The sequence below is a fragment of the Sus scrofa genome, chromosome 12, assembly GCF_000003025.6.
Source record: "Sus scrofa isolate TJ Tabasco breed Duroc chromosome 12, Sscrofa11.1, whole genome shotgun sequence".
Classification (NCBI taxonomy): Eukaryota; Metazoa; Chordata; class Mammalia; order Artiodactyla; family Suidae; genus Sus; species Sus scrofa.
The window spans coordinates 51,168,279-51,192,649 of NC_010454.4; the positions used below are offsets into that span (position 1 = coordinate 51,168,279).

Consider the following 24,371-nt stretch of genomic DNA (forward strand, 5'->3'; position numbering starts at 1 on the left):
GGCCATCGGCCGGCCCAAGAGACAGGGCTCCCAAGAGCCCAACCCTGCCAACACCTTGATCTTGGACTTAGAGCCTCCAGCACCGACAGAAAAGACACTTCTGTTGTTAAGCCACTCAGCAGTTGTGGGGCTTTGTTACGGCAGCCAGAGTAGACGAACACCAGTTCTCTTACTGGTCCATGGTCACTGTGGTCTCACTGCCACCTCAGGGCCTTTGCACTTGCTGTGCCCTCTGCCTGGCATGTCCTGCCCCAGCCACCCTCGTGGCTTTCTCCCTCACTCTCTGCAAGTCACCTCTTCCCTGAGGCCTCCCCGGCCACCCCATTTCAGGTGGAAACACCCCTCTGCCGTCACCGGTATACTCAGTCCCTCGCTGTGCTCTGTACTTCAGGCTTCCTGGTCTAACCTACCTTCCTGGAATGCTCGGACCCCGAATGTCCCGTCCAGCCTAGCAGGACACACAGCTTCCTCGGCCCTTCCCAGTCACACCCCGCCCCCCCACCCCAAAGTCCGAGTTTGCTCCGTCTCTTCTAGAATGGCCTATAAATAGAAACACGTGGCGCATATTTTTGTGAGTCTGGTTTCTTTCAGAAGAGTATCTGTGAAGTCCACCCCTGTTGTCTCATGTGTCAGCAGACTGCTCCTTTTTATCACCGAGTATTATTCCGTGTGTGGACATAACAGTCTGTGGATTCATTCCCTTGATGGAGCCCTGGGCTGCTTCCAGTTTTTACCTATTATGAATAATGCTGCTCGGAACATATTTTGACAAGACTTTCAGTGGATACACGTTTTCATTTCCCAGGGGTAAAGACGGAAGGTCCCTGCTTCATTTTTCTCCACGGTTCTCGCCACCATTCAACATTTTTACTCTCTATTTTACCTATTTACCTGGTTCACTATCTGCCTCTTTCCAAGAGCACAGAAGCAGGGGTTTTGTGTGTCGGGTGTGCTTTGCTGCATTCTCGAAGAACAGTGTCCAGAAGGGGGTGGATGCTTACGGAATGTTTGATGGATGAATCAATGAATGAATGAATGAATAAGTGAACGTCCTTTCCAGATCTCAGCTCCCCCTAGAGTTGTTGGCTGTGGACGTGGACGTGAGCCTTCTGTCATTCATTTGTGCCCTGGGCGTGAGGGAAGCAAGCCTGGTCCATCTAAGCAAACCCTTCTCGACAATAGGACCGCAGGGGGCTCTGCTGTCCTGGGATTCCTGTTCAGACAAGATCATTTCACCAATATCACGAAAAAGGAATTGTGCTCAGGGCCGGCTGGCTCTGTCTCCCTCCCCAACGGTAACAGCGCAGCTGATGCTGAGGCCTCACAATCTACATCCCAGGGCTGAGGCCAGGCTGCCCCCACCAGTGACCCCCCCCCAACCTTTTTGGCTTCCTTGAGTGGATTAAAGTGTCAAGTTTCCGGGTGTTTGCAGCGCAACAGGAGAGCCGCAGACAGTAATGCGGTTTTATTTACAACATAACCTCTTCGGCAACATCACTGGCTTCTGAAAACACAGAACAATTTTCAGCCTCTTGGGGATTCCTAAGACATGATTTCCATAAAAATTAAATATTGATGAATCTTATCTCTCTGCCGAGCTCCCTGCTCCCCACACCTCTACCCCAAGCTCCAGTTGAGAGAGAGAGAGAATGAACCAAGAAAGCAAGGCAGAAAAACGGGAACGCGGATGTGGGGCTATTTCAAACAGATGAGGAGCTCAAGAGAGAGCAGCTTGGCCTGTGTCGGAGGGCGGGACAGGGAGCTCATCCTAATTCCCTCTGTTCCCGGCACCTGGGTGTCCTGCACGGGGGCTCAGGCGGGGGCTGGCGCTGCCATCTGAGTAGGCACTCGGTCCGCAGCCAGGGCACCTGAGGGCACCTTTCTCAGGATCTCCAGGATTACCCAGAACGACAAAATCCTCAGGGATCAGAACTCTTCGGGTCTCAGAAGGGGAGACAGAGGCTTGGAGCAGACAGCCCGTGACCTCTGACCGTTAGGGTGACAGGAGAAATCAACCTCTAGACTCCCCGCCCCAGGCCTCGCCACACACCACACTCAGCCCCTGGAAGGCGGACACAGGAAGGCGGTGGATCTGGGAGGACATCCAGCAACCAGCACGGAGGTCAGCTTTGACCCCAGGGCAGCTCCCTTCACTCCAGACGCAGAACAGGGAATACTCCAGACACCAAAAGGAGAGGAGATGCCCCAAAAAGGGAGCTGGGGGAGGGGGAGGGGTTGACTCTCGCTTTTGGGCCAACATCAGGCTGCATGTGCATCCCTCCACTGATGCTGTAACCAGGCACGTGTTTCCCACTGGCCTGATGCCCTGGAGTCTGTCTGCAGGCGGCGGGCTGTGGTTGGGAGGGCCAGCTACGGGAGGTGGACCCAGCTCAAGGCTTGTCATCTGGAATCCCAGGCTTTGAATCCCACTTGTGTGACCGTCAACAAGCTCCTGGGCAGCTGGGAACCTTGGTTTTATCATCTGTGAAAGGGACAGAGTTTTTTTTTTAACAGCTGTACCTGCCCTGGGCTAGGGGTTGAATGAAAGCGGCTGTTGAGGCCTTAGCCACAGCAACCTGGATACGAGCCACATCTGTGACCTACGTACACCACAGCTCACGGAAACGCTGGATCCTTAACCCACTGAGCGAGGCCAGGGACCAAACTGGCATCCTCAGGGACACTATGTTGGGTTCTTAACCCACTGAACCACAGCAGGAACTCCAAGGAGCAGAGCTTACTCATTATGGAGCCAGAAGGTGTGAGTTTAAGTGTTCATGGACTGAGTCTTGATTTCTCCAGATGTAAGGGCAGATCCGAGGATGGAATATGGTTCTCTCTTGGTATCTGCTGGGGATGGTTTCCAGGACCCGCCGCAGATACCAAAATCCACGGATCCTCAGGTCTGCGGTTCTCCACCTGTGGGTTCTGCATCAGCTCCCCCAGTGGGTGATGATCTGTACCGTGGTACAGATTTATTGAAAAAAAAGTGCATGTAAGTGGACAAATGTAGTTCACACCCATGGTTGTCAAATACTACTATTACTACTGGTATTACTATTGCTATTATTCAGGTGCCTTTCAGAGAGCAGGCTCTCAGCAAACTGGTTGGTCCCAGTCTGGGGACAGCTAAATGCATGGGGTGGGGGCAGGGCCGCTGGTCCATCTCTCTGCACCCACTCTTCCCCATGGGAAGAGCTGACTCACTAGCCTTCTTCCAAGGTCTAAGACGCTGCCTCAAGACAGTCTGGGGAAAATGTCAGAGTGCCTCCGGGGCCCCTTGGGCCATGACTCTTTGCAGACTGGAGCCCCAGACAGCAAACAGAGGTACTAGTCATTTACAAAAAACAGACCCTTCCAGACCCAAATGAGACAGGCAATTCCGTGCCCTGTGCATCTATCCAGATCCAAGTGGATGTGACCAGAGCCACCGCCCAGCAGAGAACAAGCAGGCCCTCAGCTGATAGGTGCCTTTCTGTCCCCCAGGCAGCCGGGCTGGTGCCTCTAGGAAATGGACAAAGAAAAAGCCTCAGAAGAAAGGTCGATGGGAAACATCCGAGTGATTCGTATTCTGTATGAAGAACCTGTCCACCCAAAAGAGGCTAAAAAGAGGGCAGGCAGGAAGCATAACACCTCTTTTTCCCTCCGATGCCTTTCTGGGCAGAACCACTAGCAGTTGCCGGAAGAACAAACCTCAGATCACACGGCATAGTTGCTGGTGAAACTTCACACATTAGAAACCTATCCGCAGATGGTGTTAAGATTTCGCTCATCAGCCCCACCCCCGCAAACGGCCTATCTACTCGCATACCAACACGGGGCTTCAAAATTAATTACCCCAGATCCCAAGTGGTAGCAATGCAAACATCTAAGCTCATTCTCACCTCCTGTCCAAATGAGGGAGGTGACAGGATCTGGGGTACCGAGAAAGAGCAGGCTTTCCTCCATCTCCAACACGATCGCAGAAAATTAGAAATGATCGTTTTTACTGTGTCTAAAACACACTCTATTGGTCAAGTCCCTCTCGCTGGCAGAGAGTCAGACCATTAAGATGCTGATATGGCTCACGATGTTCTTTCCCTGTCAAAGCACACGCCAGGAGCTCCCCAGACCCATTTTAACTAAGTAGCACAGACAGTAGAGATTTTTATCAGGAGCCACGAGCAAACCTCAGATGATGCTCAAAACTGGGGCATGGAGCAAGGAATGCTTCCGCTCTTCTCCTGCGTCCAGGCCCCGCCTCTCGCATCTGCTGCTCCTGGGCGCCCCCTGCCCACCCAGCTCTAATAAAGCCTGGAGCTCCCCACCCCTGATTTAGCTCAGCCCCATTTAACATCCTGCTGTGAGCATTTTCCACCATAAAAGTCTTTGAAAACATTTTCAGTGGCTGTATTATAGTCCACTGTATGGCTGCAGCATAATGTAACCAATTCCCCATCCTGGGACATTTGAGCTTGTCTTGCAGCCAAATTAGCATGAGATGAAGCTGCCACTGGGATGTCCTGCCACCTTAGTGCCACCAGCCTTTCTGGAGAGGAAGTGCTTGGCACTTCAGCCAGGATCGTACAGCCAGATGCACCCCCCACCGCCTCTCCCCAAATTCACCTTGTTCACTCACCCTCATCGTCCAGGAGAGGAGAGAGAAAAGCATTCCGGCAAATAGGTCTCCCAACCCAGACTCCCTCCAGGACCAGGCCAGGCTCAGCTGAAATTCCAAGTGATTCTGGATCTCCCAGACCTCAATGCTGGTGCCGGAAGTTGCTGCTTGCTCCTCATTAAGAAGTTGGAGAAGGCAGCTGACGATCCTGATTCAGAGGCGTGGGGACTGTGAACAGGGCCTAGGCATGGCTGAGCCAAAGCAGTCCTGCTGGCCCGCGGGGACAGGACTTCTCAAAAGGTCCCCACAGGGGACCCCTGGCAATGTCTGAAGGTGATCTGGGTTGCCGCAGCCCAGTGGCAAAGTACTGCTGGCGCACAGCGGCGGGTAGAACCTGGGGCTGCTGCTCAATATGCTACAATGTACGGACAGATTCCAAACAATTATTTGACCCGACATGTCAACAGTTGCAAAGATGAGAAACCCTGCCCTAGGCTGAGGTCAGGGCCCCAGCCAAGCTCACCCTGGGAGCCTGAGAGCTGATGGGAACCATCCAGAAGGACTGAGTCTGACTCACACCAACAACCACAGGGCAGGAGGAGGGAGAAGGAACCGAAGGCTCATCTGTTGGAAGCACGACGTCTGGGCAGCAACCTCGCCCTACCTGGACCCCCAATTCCAGGACCAGGACACGGGTCGACTTGGGTTGCCATTTGGCCAAGGCATCTCCAGGGGTGCCCCGAGGACCACCCACCCTGAGGCCTCCCAAGGAATCCACAGAGAACACCCCCTCACCGCAGAGCTGTGAAGCCCCACACCAGTCCCACCCCCACCTCCCTGCCACACCATCTGGAGCTCCCTCTTATCACTGAAAAGCATCTGGACTGTGAGACAGGCACCGCAGGCCCGCTGCAACCTGTCCCGCCCTACCTCTGCCACGGCACCGTGGAGCCCTGCACTCTGGGCAGGCTGGCCACTCTCCCACCACCCCACACGCCCAGCTGCTGCCTAGTTTTATGCTGTGCTCCTCAGGCCTGTCTGCCTCTTGACACCGTCCCACATCCTCCAGCCCTCATCTCATCCTTCTCCCCAAGCCTCCTGCACCTCTACCAGGCTCTGACCTTACTCTGTGGGGCGTCAGAATCCCCTGGCTCCTGTCTTCACCCGCCCAGGGGTGAGCTCTACTGAAGGAAGGGGGGCTGGCATGCTCCGGGTCAACAGATGTGTTGGCTCCTGTCCCACTAAATGTGTCCTGGCAAGACCTGCTTTCAAGTTGAAAGCTGGAAATAGTGACCCTGTTCCTCACAGCTGCAAAACCCTGTGGATCCCTGAACAATGGGACTCAAGGAAACGGCCATGGCTCCAGCCGCATCCGACGACACGGGAGGCCAGGAGGGAAGCCGAGCTGCCAGCACAGATTCTGACGCCTGCAGGCAAAGGCTGTTTCTGAGAACCCTGGACGCCCTCTCTCCTTGTTCTGTCTGACCTGAACAGTTCTCAGCATTGCTGGCCAGAGCTGAGCAGGTCACCTGTCCTTGAAACGCGTCTCAAGGGCAGAGGTACAAAGCCCTAGGACACACGATGGCAGAAGGTCCCAAGAGCCCACAGGTATCTTTAGGTACCTGCTCCGAGGCAAGCCTGCAGCAACCTGGATTTGTGCCGGTCCCTAAGAAAGGCTGGATACAGGAGTTGAAGGGATTCGACTCCTTTTACAACTGTTCTTGTACCCTCCGGAGGCGGACCTGGGCGGAGGCTCAATTTCTCCCGCTCTAGCCCCCTACGCTGTGCGTGAGGGCAGAGTGTCGTTTTATCTCTGTACAGGGCACATTTGATCTGATTCCCTTCGGGCAGGATACTTTATTTGCACGGGGAACGGGTTACATGGAGGTGGGGAGAGGAACGGGTGACACTCCTTCTCCACCAGGCTGATCAAGGTGGGGGAAGGGGCCCTACAATGAGTCATAGCCAGAGGCTTTGGGGTTTAATCTCCTTGAAGGGGACTTGAAGCCTTTAACAAAGCTGTGTGTCTGTAACCACAAGGCGGAATTCTCGGGGGCCTCGGGGGCCGCCCCAGGGGAGGTGTCCCCAGAATGCTGAGGCATCTATGTGGCTTTGAAGCCATCCTCCCCAAAAGAATAGTCACAAGGGTGCCTTGCTCCTGTCTCACACATCACGGGTGGGGGTGTCAAATGAACACAACCTTGACCTTGACCGAGGGCACCCTGGCAAAGTTCACCCGCAAGACAAGGACACGGAGCCTTTGACCCAGCATCTCCTGGGAATTTCACCCAGGGGGTCCACCACCGACACACACCGGCCCACCAACCAGGACAGTCACTGCAGCCTCGGTCGTAAGAGCAAAAGACTGGAAACCATCTAAATGCTTAACAGCAGGGCGCTGGTTAAATAAATTATAGGACATCCGTGTAACGGACTAAAAGGAGGAAAAGCGCTTTCCGTGCCCATGTGGAGCAATCTCTAAGGCTGTCACAGGAAAGGAGTGCGGGGCAGGGTGGTGTGTGTGGCTTGATTCCATTGGTGGGGTTTGCAGAGGCCTCATGACTCTGCAAAGGAACCACCGCTTGAACATGCTCAGAATCGCTCTGAGAGTAGATGCAGAGGTCAGGCCCTGTCAGCTGCATCCGAGGAAGCACCCAGGAGTGAGAGGAAGACTTTGGTGTCTTTGTACTGAGTCACCTCCACACCCTTTGGTGTCTTTGTACTGCGTCCATCCCTGTGAGCAGGTTGGCTATTGAAAATAATTTAAAGCGCCGGAGACGCCCAGCCATGATGCTGCCACTCCCTTTCATTTCTTTTCCTGTCGTCTCCTCCTCGACCACAACCACTCACCCACCTTTCCCCTCCCCCACTGATGTCACACCCAGAGCAGTGGCATAAAACGCACGGGTGGTGGTGTCAAGAGTGGGATGGAAAGCCAGGCGCTCCGGGTGGGGCTGCTCTGCAGCATGCAGGGCTCAGACCACCCACCCTCACTAGCGACCACTGGCGCCCCGCACACAGGAGGATGTGTGTTGCCTGGGGAGGCTGGCCTTCAGCAGAGCTGGACCAGCTGGGTTCCTCTGGTTCCGGTGGGGGGAGGCCTCCAGGGAGCTGCGCTGAACTGCAGGTGGGAAGGAAGCCCAGACGGGCAGCTTGCCCCTGGCTGTTCCAGCTCCACTCCCTCCAGCCCCCAGAGGCCCGGAGAGGGGAGGAAGCCTGCAAAATGACAAATGGTCTTTGGGAGCCCTGATGCCCGACAGTGGGCCCTGACGCCTTGGCCTCGGCTCCGGAAACGCTGGAGACTTAAGAGAGCCACTTCAAAGCCTGAGCTTATGCGAGAGGAAAATGCACACGAAAAAGGCTTTGTCTCCCCCCCATGCACACGCCCCAAGAGAAGCCTCTCAAGAGGGCTGAGAGCAGGGAAGCAGAGGGAGGGCGGCTCCCAGGTGGGTGGGGGCCCCCCGTCGGGGGCTGGCTCCTCTGTGTCCAGCCCCCCCAGCAGGCTACCGAGCTCGGTGGAGGTCCAAGCCTGGCTGCCCCCTTCCTGGCTCCGTGACCTCAGGCCAGATGCCCAAGTTCTCTGTTTCCTCACCTGCAGAAATGCAGGTCACCACATCATCTACCCCACGTGCTTGTCCAGAGGACTAAACAGGTTAACACCTGTCAAGTGGGAAGAGTACCTAGCATGGAATCAATGATCAGTACCTGTGAGCTACTTCGCTAACTAACCATCATCATCACCATTGCCAAGGCCCTCCTCTCTCCTACCCCGTCTGTCACACTGCCAGCCTATCACAGTCCCATCAACCCCAGCACATCAGGGCAGCCCCCAAGCCCCAGCCTCCCCCGACCCCCATCTCTAGGGCTGCAGCATCTGGCCCAGTCTGGAGATCGCAGGACTCTAGCCCTGGGTGGCAAAGCTCTGTGGGTGGCCTGGTGGTCCCCTTCACATCCCACCCAGGTCCTGCCTCTTGCAAGTGCCATCTGGCCTTGACCCACATTTCCCACCCTAGAGCTGACAGGCAATGCAGGGACAGTGGCCCTTGGTGCCCAGCCCGGCCCCTGCACAGGCTCGCACTCCACTCCTCAGCCCAGGCTGAGCCAGGGGTACGTGAGTGACTACAGCTCTCGACATCGGAGTCATGGCCCAAGGCTGTCAGTGCAAATAACAGAAAATCCATCAGCTTTCCCCAAGTCCCAAGCCAGCATCTTCCTGCTTCCAAACCAAGTCAATTTAACATCTGACATGCGTGCCAAGCGCTCACGTTGGGAAAGGCAGGATTCTTTCAGCTTTACAACCTTCACCGACGGTTCCCCGCCCGGCCTCGGATCACGGCGCTAGCAGGATCCCTGCTGGCATCCTCTGTGACGCTGCCAAGTCGCCCGCCACCTCCCTCCTCGGCTCCCACCCAGGCTCTGAGAACAGACATCTGCAGCCCGGCCCGGGCCCCTGCCCCCTCTCCGAGACCACGCGTGCGGGACGGTTAAAGGACAGGGCTGTGAAATCAGAATTGCTCTTACTTTCTGGGAACAGAACCCCGAGCACGTCTCCACTGTCACGTTGGCCTGTACCAGGGAGTCGGCGAAGGCATGTGTGACATTCCCTGGCAGTCGGAAGCAGCCCCGGTACGTGACAGTCCTCCCTGCAGAGAAGGAAATGCAGTTCTGGTGAGAAGTGGTGGCCGCCGTTCGGAGTCACAGGGGGAAACGGTGGCTTTGGGAACAGGTGCACGTATGCTCAGAAGAGGCAGATTTCGATTCAGAGGTGCAAACTGCCCGGACAGGCTACAGTCAAGTCAAGCTCCTGAGAGAAACCTTGGGCCCCAGACCCTTGGTCTCCCAGGGACGCCAATGAGGGACCTCTGGCCTGAAACTGCTGAACTCACATCTTGCTTCTCCCGCCAGCTCTCGGGGGACAGGCCTGTCCTTTCTCCCTCCCTCCCTCCCTTCCCTCCTTCTTTCCACAAATCTGGAGTGTGCATCCATTATCTGCTAGAGGTTGCACTAGGTGACCCATTCTGGAACATTCTGTCCTATCCACACACACACACAAAGCAAAGCAGATGTGGAAATCTGAACTTCTGCCACAGTCTCTTGCTGTGCCATCAAGTCACACCACCCTTTGCTTTCTCTCTGATCTTGAACTCCCACCAAATTCCAGGAAACTCCTCAAGCCCGTGGTGCACACGAAACCCCCTGCCAAGTTGTTCTCCAGACCTTCTGGTGGAAAAGTCCAGCTTCCTAGTTGGCTTCCTTGGTGCGGAACAAACCTTCTGGAATGTTCCAGTACCAACTGCTCTATTTCTTCCAGACTCATCAGAGTTTCTCCAGGAGGCGCCCTGCCTCTCAGCCCATGCTCCTTTGAACACAGCATCTCCTGGGCTCTCAGCATCTCTCCCGGTCCTCTCCGCCTGCCACACCTTGTCAGCCAGCACCATGGTGGGAGGGCTCTCTCTGGGCAAAACTGCAAAGCAGGACCAACATCCAGTTGGCCGTGGCCAACTGTGGATATCAGGGCACAGGTGGAGGACAGCAGACTGCTGCTGGGAAAACAGTCGAGGCCAAGCATCCTCAGGCCTGGGATCAAGTCCTGGCACTGCCAGGGGCTCGGGCAGCAGCCTGGGCATGTCTCGGACTCAGAGACTCCGCTCCCTCACCTCCATAATGCCCGGCAGCCAGAGCTGTTCTGAGGTGCAACGTACCCCCATCTGCCAGCCCCCGGCGCAGCTATGCTGCCCACAGCCTCCTGCCCTAACTTCTGTAAGGGGTGGTGATGGCTCGTGCTGGGCTCCCAGAACTCCGTCCTATCCTGTGGCATGACCAGGCTCCAGAAGAACAAAATACTGACATGGACAGGGCTGTGGTCCTTGGTCAGCTGCGCTGGGGGTGGGACCAGGGAGACAGACTGCGGGGCACGTGGCAAGAGAGGGTGAGCAGGACAGGTGGGCTGGCTGGGGTGCTGGGGTGCTGGGGAGTGTTTCAGTGAGCACCTCCTGTAGCCAGGGCAGGGGGAAGCTGCATCTGGTTCACCTCTGGGATGCCCACACCCAGCCCTGACCCTGACACACAGCAGGTGCCCAATAAGTGCTGACTGAATGAAGGAGCTGGATGCAGTGGGGCAGATGGAGGGTGGGCAGCATGAGCTGTAACAGGTCAGTGCTACCAGACACTGCTGGAGATGGACCATCAGCTGCCTCTAGACTTCAGAGCTGTGACAGTCGGGGAAGAGGCTGTCATCTAGCACAGTCCGTTCCACACCCCCTGCTCCCAGACGAGAGCCCCAGGGCCACTCAGGGCAGAAGGATGCCTCCAGGGTGGAGCTACTGATGACCTGCTCGGCACCTCCCCCAGTCCCAACCCCGGGAGCACATTCATGGGTCTCACTCCTTCTGAGAGCTCCCTGCTAGTGAGAAGCTGATATTTCAGCTACAGGGTCACCTGGTCACCTCTTGACAAAGAGAGGTGAGCGGGCAGGCAAAGGCCAGCCGCATGGGCTCCATGGTCTGCCGGAAGGGGTGGCTTTTAAACTATTTCAACACGAACCATGATATCCGGTCTAGAGGACTCGGGATCTGAGGCTGGCGGGAATGATTGGGCCATCTGACCCTAAACCAGCAGGCACTCTGAAGCCAGATACGGATCACTAAGAGTCAGTGGCTGAGCGGGCAGGAGGAGCTGGCAGAGCAGCCTGGAACCCACACACAGACCTGATCCTCCTGGCGGGCAAGGGTGAGGGTCAAGGCAGGGGGGAAGGAGGTAATATTTTTACAATTCAGGAAAATGAAAGGTCCAAAAAGCCACCTTGAAGCAGTTGGGTCCTCAGAAAGCCCACGTGGATGCCCAGGTGACAGAGTGGGACTTGAGACGTCCATGTACCATGGCAAGACCCTAGCACAGAGCAGGTGTCCATGAGCAAATGGCCTCATTAGTGAATCTGTAAAGAGTGTGTTGTCAGCATCTCCCCCCCGTCCCCATCCCCCCATCTGAGGAGCCCTTATTCCCAGACACATCCTGTCTGAATACAGGAAGCACCTCAGCAGCCTAGCTGGGCGGGTCTGAGCACTGAGCCACTGCCCCCATCACTCTGACCCCACAGACAGTGGCTGGGGTTGGCTCTGAGGTTCACCCATGCTTCTCAGAGCTGGGCTTCTGTACCACCTGGCAAACTCACTCGCCACTAAGAAAGCTCTCCCAGAAACCAGGGCTCTTCTGGAGCCCCAGTCCACGGCCAGAGGTTGGTTGAGTTCATGAGTTGAGGATCCCAGATGCTGGGCTGTGCCTCCACCATCTGAGGTCCCACTCTTGCCAGTAGCGGGGGGCAGGGGTGGGGTTGGGGGGTGGTCTCCCAGCTCTGACTCCTCCCCAGCCTGGCTCCTCCCACTCAGGAAGAGGACGGCCCCTCAAAGGTGCAAATACACACAGCCACATAATTTTACAAAAAAGCATTTTGTAATTATGTTAAGTGGATTCAGGGCTTGTTGTCTTGTAATGAAGACAAACTGAGTTTCGCATGCATCCAGCTGGGCCCCCTTCAGTTGTCACCTCTACTTAAAAAAATTTTTTATGGAAATATAGTTAATTTACAGTGTTTCAGGTATACAGGAAAGTGATTCAGTTATCAGATAGTTTTCCATTGCAGGTTATTACAAGATACTGAATATTGTACCCTATGTGTCATCTCTGTTTTTTGTTTTGTTTGGGGGGGTTGTTTTGTTTTTTTCTGGCTGCGCCTGCAGCATGTCGAAGTGCCCGGGCTAGGGGTCAATTCAGAGCTGCAGCTGCAGGCCTACACCAGAGCCACAGCAATGCTGGTTCTGAGCCACGTCTGCAACCTATGCCACAGCTTGCCGAAATGCTGGATCCTTAACCCACTGAGTGAGGCCAGGGATCAAAGCCATGTCCTCACAGAGACAACATTAGGTTCCCAATCCGGTGAGCCACAATGGGAACGCCTCATCTCTGATAGCACTTTCAGGTGAAATTCTGGGAGACTCAGTCTTGCTGTTTGATCCATTAGCTTACTCTCCCTCGTGGTTGAGTAATTCCTCCTGAGTTCTGTAAGTCTGAATTGTAAACTCATCTTCAGTGAGAATTTACCCACGGGAACTCTTTACACCTGGGTTGGTGGCCCAGCTCCCAAGAGAGATTTTTGCATTTGCCTCTGTGGGTACCCCTGAGGTGGCGCAGAGCCAGTTTTCACGTTAGAGCTTTCAGTACCAAGCAAATAGCATAAATCTGAACCACACCACTCATACAAACACCAACCTGCAATTATAAATGCTTAGGTTATAAATTTTTAGAAAGGAGTTCCCACTGTGGCTCAGCAGTAATGAACCCGATTAGCATCCATGAGGATGTGGGTTTGATCCCTGGCCTCGCTCAGTGGGTTAAGGATCCAGTGTTGCTGTGAGCTGTGGTGCAGGTCGCAGAAGTGGCTTGGATCCCACATTGCTGTGGCTGTGGTGTAGGCCGGCAGCTACAGCTCCAATTCAACCCCTAGCCTGGGAACTTCCATAGGCTGTGGGCAAGGCCCTTAACCCCCAAAAAAAAAAAAAAAAAAAAAAAAAATTCTTAGGAAATCTTTTCAATTGAACCTCAGGTCAAAACAGACAAGTTTTTCTCTCTGAACTGGCAGGTGGTTCTTTTTTTAATCTAAAACTTCAAATCGAATCAAATTCAAAAATCTGACTTTATGCAGCGATTTCAATTCAATTCCCTCCCCTGACAGGCTCAGAGCCTCCTTTTCTGTCCTCCATAGATGCTAACGCCGTGTGGCTGCCAAGACCAGCGGCTTCCCCCTGCAGATTCCCAGGGCTTCACAGCATCCTCTCTGACCCTCACCTCGCCACCGAGATTCCTAGTTCCTGCTTCATTCCTGGAGCCAGGGATTTCCTTATTTTCTTGTTAGTTCAGCCATGCATTTAAAACAACATTTGTTCAATTTCACCCAGCATTTCTAGATGTTTTCTAGCTAGGAAACTTTTAGACCATCTGGTCTGCCCTGTTGCTAGAAATTGAAGTCTGCCTCTGCACTCTACAAAACAGACTGGAACTCAGAGAGGGGAAGCAAGCTGCCTGAGGCCACACAGCACGGGAGACACACGCAGGCCCAGGACCTCCCTCAGGGGACAAGGAAATATGTGCCTGTCATGAACTCAAGCAGCCTTCGGCAGACCCTAACCCCACTCCTCGCCAGGAGCCTTTCAGGAAGGGGAAGCGCGGGTTCTGGGCCATGTAGTTTGGATGAGGGGCTGCGGATGCGGGAGCGGAGGCAGAGCAGGGGACAGACAGAGCTCAGGGAGGTGGGCACACTCACGCTTCCGCGAGCTGGGCTGCAGCTCCTCCACGCGGTACACGGAGAGCCGGCCCACACCCCCGCACACAGAGCTCTTCTCCCCTTTGCACTCGTGGTTACACTCCTCTGGCCCGACGCTCACCACTGGGAGCCGGTTCCCACAGTAGCACTCAGCCCCCGCCTCCAAGCCGGCATAAAGGTAGGACCTGCGGGGAGAGCGGGGCGGGGTGAGTCCCGACCTTGACCCAGAGCTCTGGATCAAAGCTCGGCAGCTGGGTGTGGGGCCAGGATAAGGCGGGGTCCCTGGCACAGCAGGACAAGAACATGGGTCTCCTGACACCCAGCCCAGAGCTCCTTCCATAACCCCTGCCACCTCTTTGCTCCTGACAACTGGGATCTGATGATTTGAGCTCTAAGTACACTATGACAGCCAACTGGCAGCTGAACTATCACCTCAGGGGACACCACTCCCACTTTCTGGCACTCACCCTTAACCCCATTTCCAGCGGACTTGTCGGTCAGGGGCCCACACTTACCGCTCAGCGCACGCATCCTGGCAGTGGGGGACGGTCATCTTTCTCAAGTCGAAAAACACGGCCCCCTTCAGAGTCCTCTCCTGGCCATTGTCACTGAAGCACCCCACGTATGTGCCTGCGGGCGGGGAGGCACAGCAGAGACTGAAGTCCCTGAAAGAGGCAGGGTCCTAGCCCTGGGCCCACCCTGGCTAAGGCGCTTCCCGGAGAAGCCCAGGGATGAGGCTGTGGTCCAATCTGAAGTGCTTCTGGACACTTCCACCTGTTTTCTTCCTGCCCCTTTTCTCAGTTCATGGCCACTGTCCCCCCAAGACACCCTGTCAGGAGCCTGGCATCGGCCAGAATACAACTTTTTTCTGCTGGTCCAGGCACATCCCTGGAAAGGGACACTGGGGGACAAGACTCCACAAAGCCGCGGCAATGTTGACTCAACTGTGCACATGCCAGTGGGAACCTATAACAGCCCTGCCCTGCCACACCAAGAGAGATGCCCAGAGAAGCCTGGAGATGAGTTCCCTGATGGCTCAGTGGGTTAAGGATCTGGAGTTGTCACTGCTCCAGGTTTGATCCCTGGCCCAGGAACTTCCTCATGCCGTAGGCATGGCCCAAAACACGAAACTAATTAAACAAACAAAAACCCTGGAGACCTTGCGTACTAAACAAGTGCATTAGTGTGTAAATGTCACATGCACTTCGGCGTGCTGAAGGAACTGTGCAAACACACTGCCACACGGTCCCAGCTGGAAACATACACCCACGACAGCTGTGCCAAGATCCAGATTGGGCACCTGTGATAAAGATGCCCATCCCCCGGGGAATGGCTGTGCTCAGCTCACCCAAAGCCCCCCCACAGCCTGTCGGCTCCCAGAGGGCTTCTTGGGGAGTGACCATCCCACTTGCCAGAGAGGGGCTCCCTGATCAGCCGAGACTGCCTTTGACTCTTGCCAAGAACCTGGCCCAAAACAGAGGCTCAGGGCCACCTGCTGAGGGACCTGGAGGAGGGGGTCTGTGGCCTCATTTTCTGCAGCCCAGATCCACAGCGGTTTTCCCGGGTGTGAACACCACACTTCAATCTGGACTGAATCATTTCAACATTCTGTGCCTCGGTTTCCTCCGCGCCCAATGGTCAATGACCCCTCTCCACCCAAGCTCATTTCTCCCACCCTCTGTTCCCTCTTGGCTCCTTCCGTGTCACTATGGCCTCTCCTTTCTGTGGACTGTCACACTGAGTGTCTGAAACACTTGCCGTCTCCCAGATCCTCGTCATTAACTGTTGTAGTTAAAAATCAGGTATACCTGTGTGTCCTGTCTCTGTACCACAACTTCAGGTTCGTTGAGGGCAAGGAACACACCCTCTCCTTAGCTGGGGACTCACCAGGGTCAGGCACGATGCCAGTGGTGGGTTAGAGCTGCTAAACCCCACGTGGACATCCGGTGAGGGCGCGAGAGTGGGAGCAGAGAGCCCTAAAGACAAGGAGGGGCAAGGCTGTTGGCTACACAACCTGCCATTCCCAGGCCGAGGTCAAGAAAGGCAAGGCCATGGAAGACGACCGAGATGGCAGGAGTCAGGGCTCCCTGCTGGGCCAGGAATGGTTGAAGACCCGGAGGCCTCAGATTAGAGAACACCGGGGTTGCAGAGAGAGCCATGGGTACCTGCTTCCATGTCTGCCACAGGGTCTTGACCCTTGGTGGCCATGGACCTCTCCAGGCCACCGTCACCAGGGATGCCCATAAGCACACACGTGGCCACACCCAGGATCCGTACGTGGACACAGGCTCCGCCCCTCTACTCGGGATCCCAGATACCCAGGCCCTACAAGCATCTCCCTCTCTCTTTACGAAGGCTCAGGACGACCAAGGCCAGAGAGCTTTCACCCAGATAAGTGAGCATCAATCATTCTCCTCGGCCCACCAACTAAGTAGAAAAAAACTAGTATCTGAGAAATTTCTGATGTGTGTTGCTCAGCAAAGAAGAAATTCTATTACAGCTTTCAAGCAGACATCCAGAACACAGGCTCAGGGGTTGTGAAACATTTATCAGTGTTGATGGGAAATTAACCAGAAAGTTCTAAAAGTGCCTGGGCTCAAGACCCCTGAAGGCTGAGACCGGCACGCAGATGTTTGGGGGGGAAGCTGGCGGCAGGGGCAGGAGGGCACACCTTTGGGAACAGGCTGACTTAGATTCAAATCCAGGCTCCACTACTATCTGGCTGTGTGACCTGGAACGCGTCACCACCTTTTTCTGAGCCTCCACTTTCCCATCTGCTCAATGGGCATGGGGTCCCGTGGAACTCATGGAGTGCTTGTGAGAATTCCACGAGATAGCATGGAAAGCATCTGATGCACAGAGTACAGGTTCAGTGGCGACTGGTTTCATTGGCAATATATCAGTATTAATGGTAAACATTTTTAGACAGCGCTACTTCCCTGAAATGCAGATCCTTCCTCATTAAAACGGTGATGGCACCGCTGACATCATAGGGCTGTTTGGAGATTAAATTAAATGAGATAACAGATGTACATCCAGGCAGAACAATGCTTGGCACATAACAGATGCTCAGATAAGTAATAGCTATTATTATTCTGATCCTACACTCTAACCTGGGGCCAAGGGTGATGATAGCTCCGTAAATATTAGTTGAACACGTTAATAAGAGAGAAAGAAATAGTTTCAAGCAGTCGGGCTGGGGTTCTTCAAAGACAAGAGGTGGCTATCCAGCTACTGGCTGGCCCTTGGGTGGAAATGACCAGCTGGAGGGGACACCCATGGCAGGCTTGCCCTGTCTCAGTTTGGAGCGAGGTCCTGAGATGCAGACACTTCCCCCTCTGTTTGGAGGAGATGAGCCCCTTTTCCTAGAAAAATAATGAATGGTTTTTCTAACTCCCTGACACAGGCGAAAATGTGCAAAAAAAAAAAAAAAAAAAAAAAGAAAGAAAGAAAGGACTTCCCAGGACGCATGGGGACATATTCTGAGGAGGATTTATTACTTTCGGCTGAAATGGAGGCGATGCATTATTGTCTGTGACTCCGCATCTGTTCATTTGCACATCAAAATGGACAGGCCGTGAGGCTATTAACGATGGCTTTGGAGATATTGGAATGTCTTTGGAAATTACTATCAATAAAAAACAAACTGGCTATGGAGAAGTTACTATTTTTCCCCCAGTAAACTTACTGACATTTTATTCCATTATGGATGTTGTCCAAGGTATAATGAAATGCCCAGTGATGGATGGGGCCTCCTGCAGCTTCCGCGGCTGCCGGATCCCCTCGCAGGAGGATGGCGGGCTGCCCGGCCTCAAAGAGACGCCCTCTTTGTCTGCAGCCCCAGCAGCTGTCCCAAGGGCTGGCCAGTGGGCCACTTTCCACCAGCGAGGCCTGCCTGGCTGTACAGGGCCCAAGGAGCCCCCAGAGGGCGAGGGGGCTCCCAGACGGTTCTCGGGCCAGTGCCTGTCTCTCCCCATTTTCTCTGAAGATCTCCAGCCAGGGGACACCACAGCCCCTCAGGGTGCAAATTCTTCCTGCAATCCTGGCAGCTATCCAAATACTGAAAAACCTGTGGAGGGCACCAACCCGTCAGAACTGTCACCATTCAACACCAGAACCTGACCGGTCCTGCTCCACCAGGCACTAACCCTTCACGCCAGGCTTGGTGGTCACTGGGGAGGGTCAGCCAGAGTATAGAGGCCACTTGGGGGCTCAGGGCAGAAACCGCTGGTGTATCTACAATGGGTGACAACCTGTCCTGTTTAATCTCATCACAATCTCTTCAGCTTTCACTGCAGCCCCTTCCATTGCTTCTTTAAGTGAGGACTTAAGTAAGCAGTGCCTGCTGGAGTTTAGGACGTGGTAAGTCCGAGAGAGCCTGAGAATATACCCTTGTGACAAGCTCCCAGGGGGTGCTGAGGCTGCTGGGCTGAGACCCCACTTTGCAAAACGCTGCTCTGTGTTATCACATTCACTCCTTGCTGCAGCCCTGGGGCAGGAAACTCGACCTTGATTTCCGAGGGACCTGGAGAAGTTAGGTGACGTGGTCATGCCACAAGTTTGGGGCTGAGCCAGGATTCAAGCTGAGGTCTGTCTCGGCTCTAAGATGCTCACACATCTCAACCTCCAGCCAAGTGTGAGCCGAGCTGGGGGGTGAGCAAAACTCAAAGGGCTTCCCCTCCCAGGCCCTTCTCCTCTGCAGAGCCGACGGAAGGGACGGTGTGTGAAGGCCAAGGGCCTGCAGTGCCTACTTCTCAGGCTGCTACAAGGGCCAGGGAGAGGGGACACTGATCCTATGACCTGACATGGGGCTCCTGGGAGTAGCTTGCATATGTAAGGGGCCTCAGGGCTGAGCACCTACCTCGGCTGCTGGTGGCTGGCCTGGGGGCTTCTGGGCCCAGGGCAGGCGGCCCCTGCGAGTCTCCCATGAAGCGGTGGAACCAGCGGCGCCGCAGCTGGCGCAGCTCCGAGTTGCGGCTGCGGAGCCAGCGGGGGCCAGGCCGGGGCCTGGCCAGGGGGCCCCGCAGCACGTCCACGCCAAGCAGCAGCTCTGGGCTGACCCGGGGATCGTGCAGGGCTCGGCTGTCCAACAGGCCCACACCCAGCGCCACGGCGGCCACAGGCAAGGCCTGCAGGGGACCGGGCGCCCGGGGGCCAGGCGGGAGGCCCACGCGGGCCCGCTGCAGCAGCAGCAGGCTGCCGGTCATCAGGTAGGCGGCCGTGAGGAAGAAGAGCAGGAACTGCGTCCGACGGAGAAACTTCTGGAGTCGAAAGAAAGGTTTGGCCATGCCCCTGAGCAGCAGGGCTCCAGGCTGGAGCCCGGGGAAGGCTCCTACCACCCAGGCGGGAGGGAGGCTGGGGCCTCCAGAGGCGTCATCCCCGCGTCCCTGCAAGGCCTACGCTCTCCTGGGGTTACTGTCCCTCCTGCCCAGTTTCCAGCGGGTGCTCAAAGGACATCATCATTTATCTCTCGCCTCTGGGCCCCGCAGCTGCAGAACCTTGTCATCCCTGAGCTCTAGTTACTCTCATCTCCTGGCTCAGAAACCTGGAAGAGAAGAGAAAGACAGCTCAGATACAGTAGGAGGGTCCACCTTTCCCACTGCCCCACGGTCAGGAGCCCCACACTCCTGTTCTCTGTTCAGCAAAGGAGCTGGCTGTGCTGCAGGAGTGCTGGACGGACAGCTGGGTTCCCATCCCAGCTCTGCCACTGGATGGCTGTGTGCCATCAGGTGGGTTACTTAACCTCTCTGGGCCTCAGCTTCCTCATCTGTAAAATGGGACTAATACTCAACCCTGGAGCAGGAGGAAGATCCAGTAATGAGAGCAGTAAGGAAGAGGAATGGCAGCAGCGGTGCTGTACTGAATCCTTCCTACACACCAGGCACTGAGCTAAACACTTGATGGATCATCTCACCCACCGAGGGAGATGCTGTATTATCCCCACTTATAGATGAGCAAACAGGGGCCAAAGGGGCAAAGTAACTTCCCCAGAGTCTCTCAGCTGATAGCAGAGGAGCCAAGGTTTGGAACAGTCTGCATTCAGAGGCTATACTTTGAATCCCCATGTAACCCAGCCTGTAATAAGGCTCCACCACCTACCTGTGCACCCAACCCAGGACATGAGTATACAGCTGGCGCTCAATACGGGCGTGCAATCTGCTGACTCCCAGAGTGCACTGGGCTGCACGCTATCTTTGGGAAATGCTTCTGCAGAGGTGGGTTGGTTTTAACATAGGAGAGGGCTTGGGGAGAGAATGGGCTTTCATAGTCTTCCCAGGTAGCCTGAAGCCAGCAGGTCAGAACCAACAGAACAGAAGAGCATCCAGGGCCAGGCACCTGCCGTGGCAAAGGCAGGAGGGCTCTCAGAGCAGCCTTTCTGGGGTGCTCCTCCACTCCCCAGGACTCAGCTCTCAACGCTGGCCTTTGGTTTCCATTGGTGGCGCCTCTGAAGGGCACTGTCAGGGGCTGGCAGAGGGTCCCACAGCTGCCACAAGTCAGGCTGCTGGGTGAGGGCTGCCCCTAACACAAGGACGGGCTTGTCCCCGGTAGAAAGGCTCCTAGGAGCGTGACTAAGCCAGTGCCTGTAACTAACGAGGCCTGGGACCTCCGCCAGGCCCGAGCAACCCCTCAATGGCTGCTCTGTGCCCTGGGGACAGTGGCTGGGTGTGAGAGGAAAGACAACATTTGGGTCCCTGTGGCCTGGCATTCCAGGGTCTGGGGGGGGGTCCGGACCAGCACCACCCTTCCTAATTAAATGCTGAGTGCTGCTGGGCTCTGAGGCTTCCAAGAATAGGGGGATCCAGCGGCGGGGGCAGGGTGGGGGTCCTTTGGGTTGGGGGAGGGGCAGCAGGCCTGGGAATCCTCCAGTGAGGGTGGAATTAAACTCTGAGTCCGGGGCCATTTCAGACGGGTCTCCAGAGCTTTTCTTTTCTCTTGAAGCCAGTGCGCGCCAGGCCCACCCCGGCCAGCCTCGTCAGATTTGTAAAAACCGCAGAGAAAATCCCAAGAAATCCTGACTGATCTCCCTGCCTCCAGCTTTGGCCCCTCCAATCCCTCCTCCACCAGGCTGCCAGGGTGATCCTCCTAAGACGCAAATCTGATCATGGCGCTCCCCTGCTTAAAACCCCTTTCAATAGCTCCCTGTGGCTTTGGGGATAAACTCCAAGCTCCTTAGCATGACATACAAGGCCCCTTCCTGATCCAGCCCAGCCAGCTCCTCTCTTGCCAGGGCCTCTCCTTCTGCTTTCCCATGACACATGCATGTACACACACACACACACACACACACACGGCGCGGTCCAGCAGAGCGACCACAGCATACCTCCCCTGGTACCTTTGAGTACACTGCACTGTCTTTTTCTCCCTCCTTGCCTTGCACATACCTCCCTGTGTATCCTCCAAGGTTCACTTCCTCTGAGAAGTTCTCCCTGACTGCCACCACTGGTGTAGATTTCTCTGCCTTCCCACAGCCTGGGCCAACCCCCATCCCAGCATTCACCAGCCTGGGATAATCATTGTTCTTGTTTGGCTTTTTAGGGCCACAGCCACAGAATACAGAAGTTCCCAGGCTAGGGTTCAAACTGGAACTGCAGCTGCCGGCCTCCGCCACAGCCACAGCCACGCCAGATCCAAGCCACGTCTGCGACCTTCACCACAGCCCATGCTGCCACCGGCTGCTTAACACACTGAGCAGGGACAGGGATCAAACCCAAGTCCTCATGGATACTAGTTGGGTTTTAACTGACTAAGCCACAAGGGGAACTCCATCCTAGGATCATTTTAATTGTTCCTGTATTTGTCAGTCATCCTTGCAAGACTGTGACTGAATCCAGGCTAGAAGCCACATCCTTTGCATCTTGGTAATTCCAGCCCCCAGCAGCATAAATGCTCAGCCATCTATTTCTGATACTTTTTTTTTAAATGAATGAAAAGATACATTGATAGGCAGATCCTGATATCAGAAACATATTCCTGTGAGGAGTCTTAGGACAATGAAGTTTCCAACTCCACTTATCCAGAGCTGTGGGAGCCTCGCCAGAAATGTAGCAGATGCGGAGCAATGCGTGACACAAAGGACACAGCTTCCCCAGTTTGGGTCTTATGGATGCACAGAGGTTAACAAGGGTGCCTGAGCTTTACATGTTATCCTGCTCGTATTGCAATTCTGTGAAGAGGGGTTTGCAGATCTGTTGGCAAAAAGCTTCTGGTTACAAGGCTGGGATTCTCTCAGCGAAAAAAAAAAAAAATCCTATAAAACTGAAATAAAAGGGGAGAGAGGCCTCCTGCTGTGGGAAGAAAGGTTCTGATGAGATGGAGCCAAAAGGTGGGCAATGGATCAACAGTTCAGAATTTTGAAGCCGAGAATGTGGCCTGAATTCCATACACATTGTGTAGACAGGACTTGGGAAATGCTATGAAGAAGGGTAGACTGCAGTGGGATGCAGTGTTGTCAGGGCTGAACACCTGGGATTTGACCATACCCGGGTTCCCCAAGCACCCCCCCCTTCACTAAGTCCTCTCTGGAGCCACCCCCTTCCTAGAGGGGCCACCCCTGGTCTGGGGAGGTGGGGACAGCTCCTTTTAGACCAGAGTTCAATGAAGCCAGCCTCCTCTAAGGCAGGCTGCCACTCCGATTCCCAGCCCAGAACACCTGCCTTGAGCAGGACAGGGGACCCACACACCCAAAGAATTAGCAACCTGTCCCCATCCCACTCCCTGTCCCTGCCCAGACTTCTTCCCCACTTCCCACTGATATTACATTCGCCAGCCATCTGTCCCACACTCTCTGCCATGCTCTCCTCTCCCCCAGGGCACAGATCACCCCCAATTTATCTCCGCATCCACACATCCCAGCACCCAGCCAGCAGGGCAGTGCCCATAAATGTTTGTTGAGTGACTGAAGGTGAAAAGGGCCTGGGGTGGGCTGGGCCATGAGCAGCATCTGTATAAAGGTTCACAGCCAAGCCATGAGGCAGCTGGATACCAGAAGCAGCCAACACCTGGGGGGTATCTAACCATGGCCCCAGAGCTGCACTGGCTGCACCCCAAAGCCAGGAGGCCCTCCATTATAACAAATCCACTTTGAACAGGTCACTGCATAGGACGGAGCCTCAAGCTCCTCATCTGCTAAATGGGAGTGAATCAGGGAGTTGTGGGATCGAATCAAAGAGTAAGCTGTTAGTTACCCATAGCCCGTGACTTACGGGTGCAAACAATGAAACTTGGACAAGAGGCCTAGAGCAGCTGAGCCCTGGGTGAAATGAGCTGCCCTCAATCCTCTTAGCCCCCAGCTCCCTGGGGTGGGCCCAGAACCCCATCCATATTTGAAGCTGCCCCCAGGCTAAGACAGCTGTGAGCAACCGCTAGCTTTTTCAATGCCACCATTTATGAAGCACCTGTAGCTGGGTCGTGTATTTCACCTGCACCATCTCACTGACCCCCCTCCCCAAGTCTCCCATTGAGGCAGATGCCCTGATCACCCCCATTTGAGACCCCAGGTCTCAAAAGCTCAGCTTGGCCAAAGCTAGATGATCCAGAACCAGGATTCAGACCTGGGTCTCCTCCTCCCAGAGCCCACCCCCTGCTCACTAAGCTGCCTGCCTCTCTCCCCACACTGGCTTTGGCTTTACACCAGGCGAGGTTGATTCTTAAAAGCAGTTCAGTGTGCCTCCACCAGCACCTTTTAGAAAACATGCCAGGACAGAGCTCCCGGAGATGGCGCTTCATAGGGCATCCCTGGAGCCAGACCTCCCAGGGGCTTCCCTGTGTGTGAGTAGCCTGCCTCCCAGGCCCCACCCCTCCTCTGCCGGTCTGGACCATTTTCCCCAAGATGTGAAACCTCCCATCTGGGAACCACATGGAGGGCTTCAGGGCAATAGAGGGGGGTGGGGCTCCATCCTGGCCTGAGGTTCTGGCCTTGGGGTGGGGGCACCAGGGCTGGGCAGGGAGCCTTAGGCTGGACAAAGGAGGACCCCCAGCACCCTGCCCAGTAGTCTGCTGGAGGCCACTAGAGCATCACTCCCAGAGGAAAGGTGGGGGCAGGGGCACGGGAGACTCTGAATTCCCTCTGGGGGCCTCGGGAGGGAGCAAGAGCCTGGTGCAGGGGAGGGAGCAGACAACTGGAGCCCTTAGCTGTTACTTTGTGGTTATCTGGGTCCAGGCAGCAGCAGTGGCTGAGCCTGAAGCGTGGGGGGTTGGATAGATGACACCACACCGGGGTTTCCAAGGCACTGAGCAGGAGAGGGGTGGTGGCAACAGGGAGGGGACAGGAGGTGGCCCCCGGGGAACTGAGGGCTGGAGAAAGAGCTCAGGGATGGCCCAGGCCTGACCAGTGGCCACTGGGGTTCAGTTATGCGACTCTACCACCCCATGACTCTCCCCCCACTAGAGAGGACTGGCAGGGGAGGGGAGGGGAGACGAACTCTTGCCGCCCCACCAGAGGCACCTCAGCTGCTGGGG

The 24,371-nt window shown here is 55.4% G+C and overlaps 1 protein-coding gene across 6 annotated transcripts in view; it reads right to left on the bottom strand.

The window, feature by feature from the left end:
* WSCD1 (WSC domain containing 1) overlaps positions 1–24,371 on the bottom strand; it is a 45,735-nt gene that overhangs the window by 15,711 nt on the left and 5,653 nt on the right. For 5 of the 6 annotated variants that reach the window (XR_001299984.2, XR_002337332.1, XM_005669148.3 and 2 more), the window contains 4 exons: positions 18,775–19,458; positions 14,429–14,543; positions 13,914–14,098; positions 9,119–9,240 (listed from right to left, as the gene is read on the bottom strand). Coding sequence is in view for 4 of the 6 variants with exons in the window: in XM_005669148.3 (XP_005669205.1) it covers positions 9,119–9,240; positions 13,914–14,098; positions 14,429–14,543; positions 18,775–19,201 (849 nt within the window). In the remaining 2 variants the exon portion in view is untranslated. Of the gene's footprint in view, positions 1–9,118; positions 9,241–13,913; positions 14,099–14,428; positions 14,544–18,774; positions 19,459–21,295; positions 21,516–24,371 lie in introns of those variants that run through there. The other variant, XM_021067717.1, reaches the window with a different exon arrangement.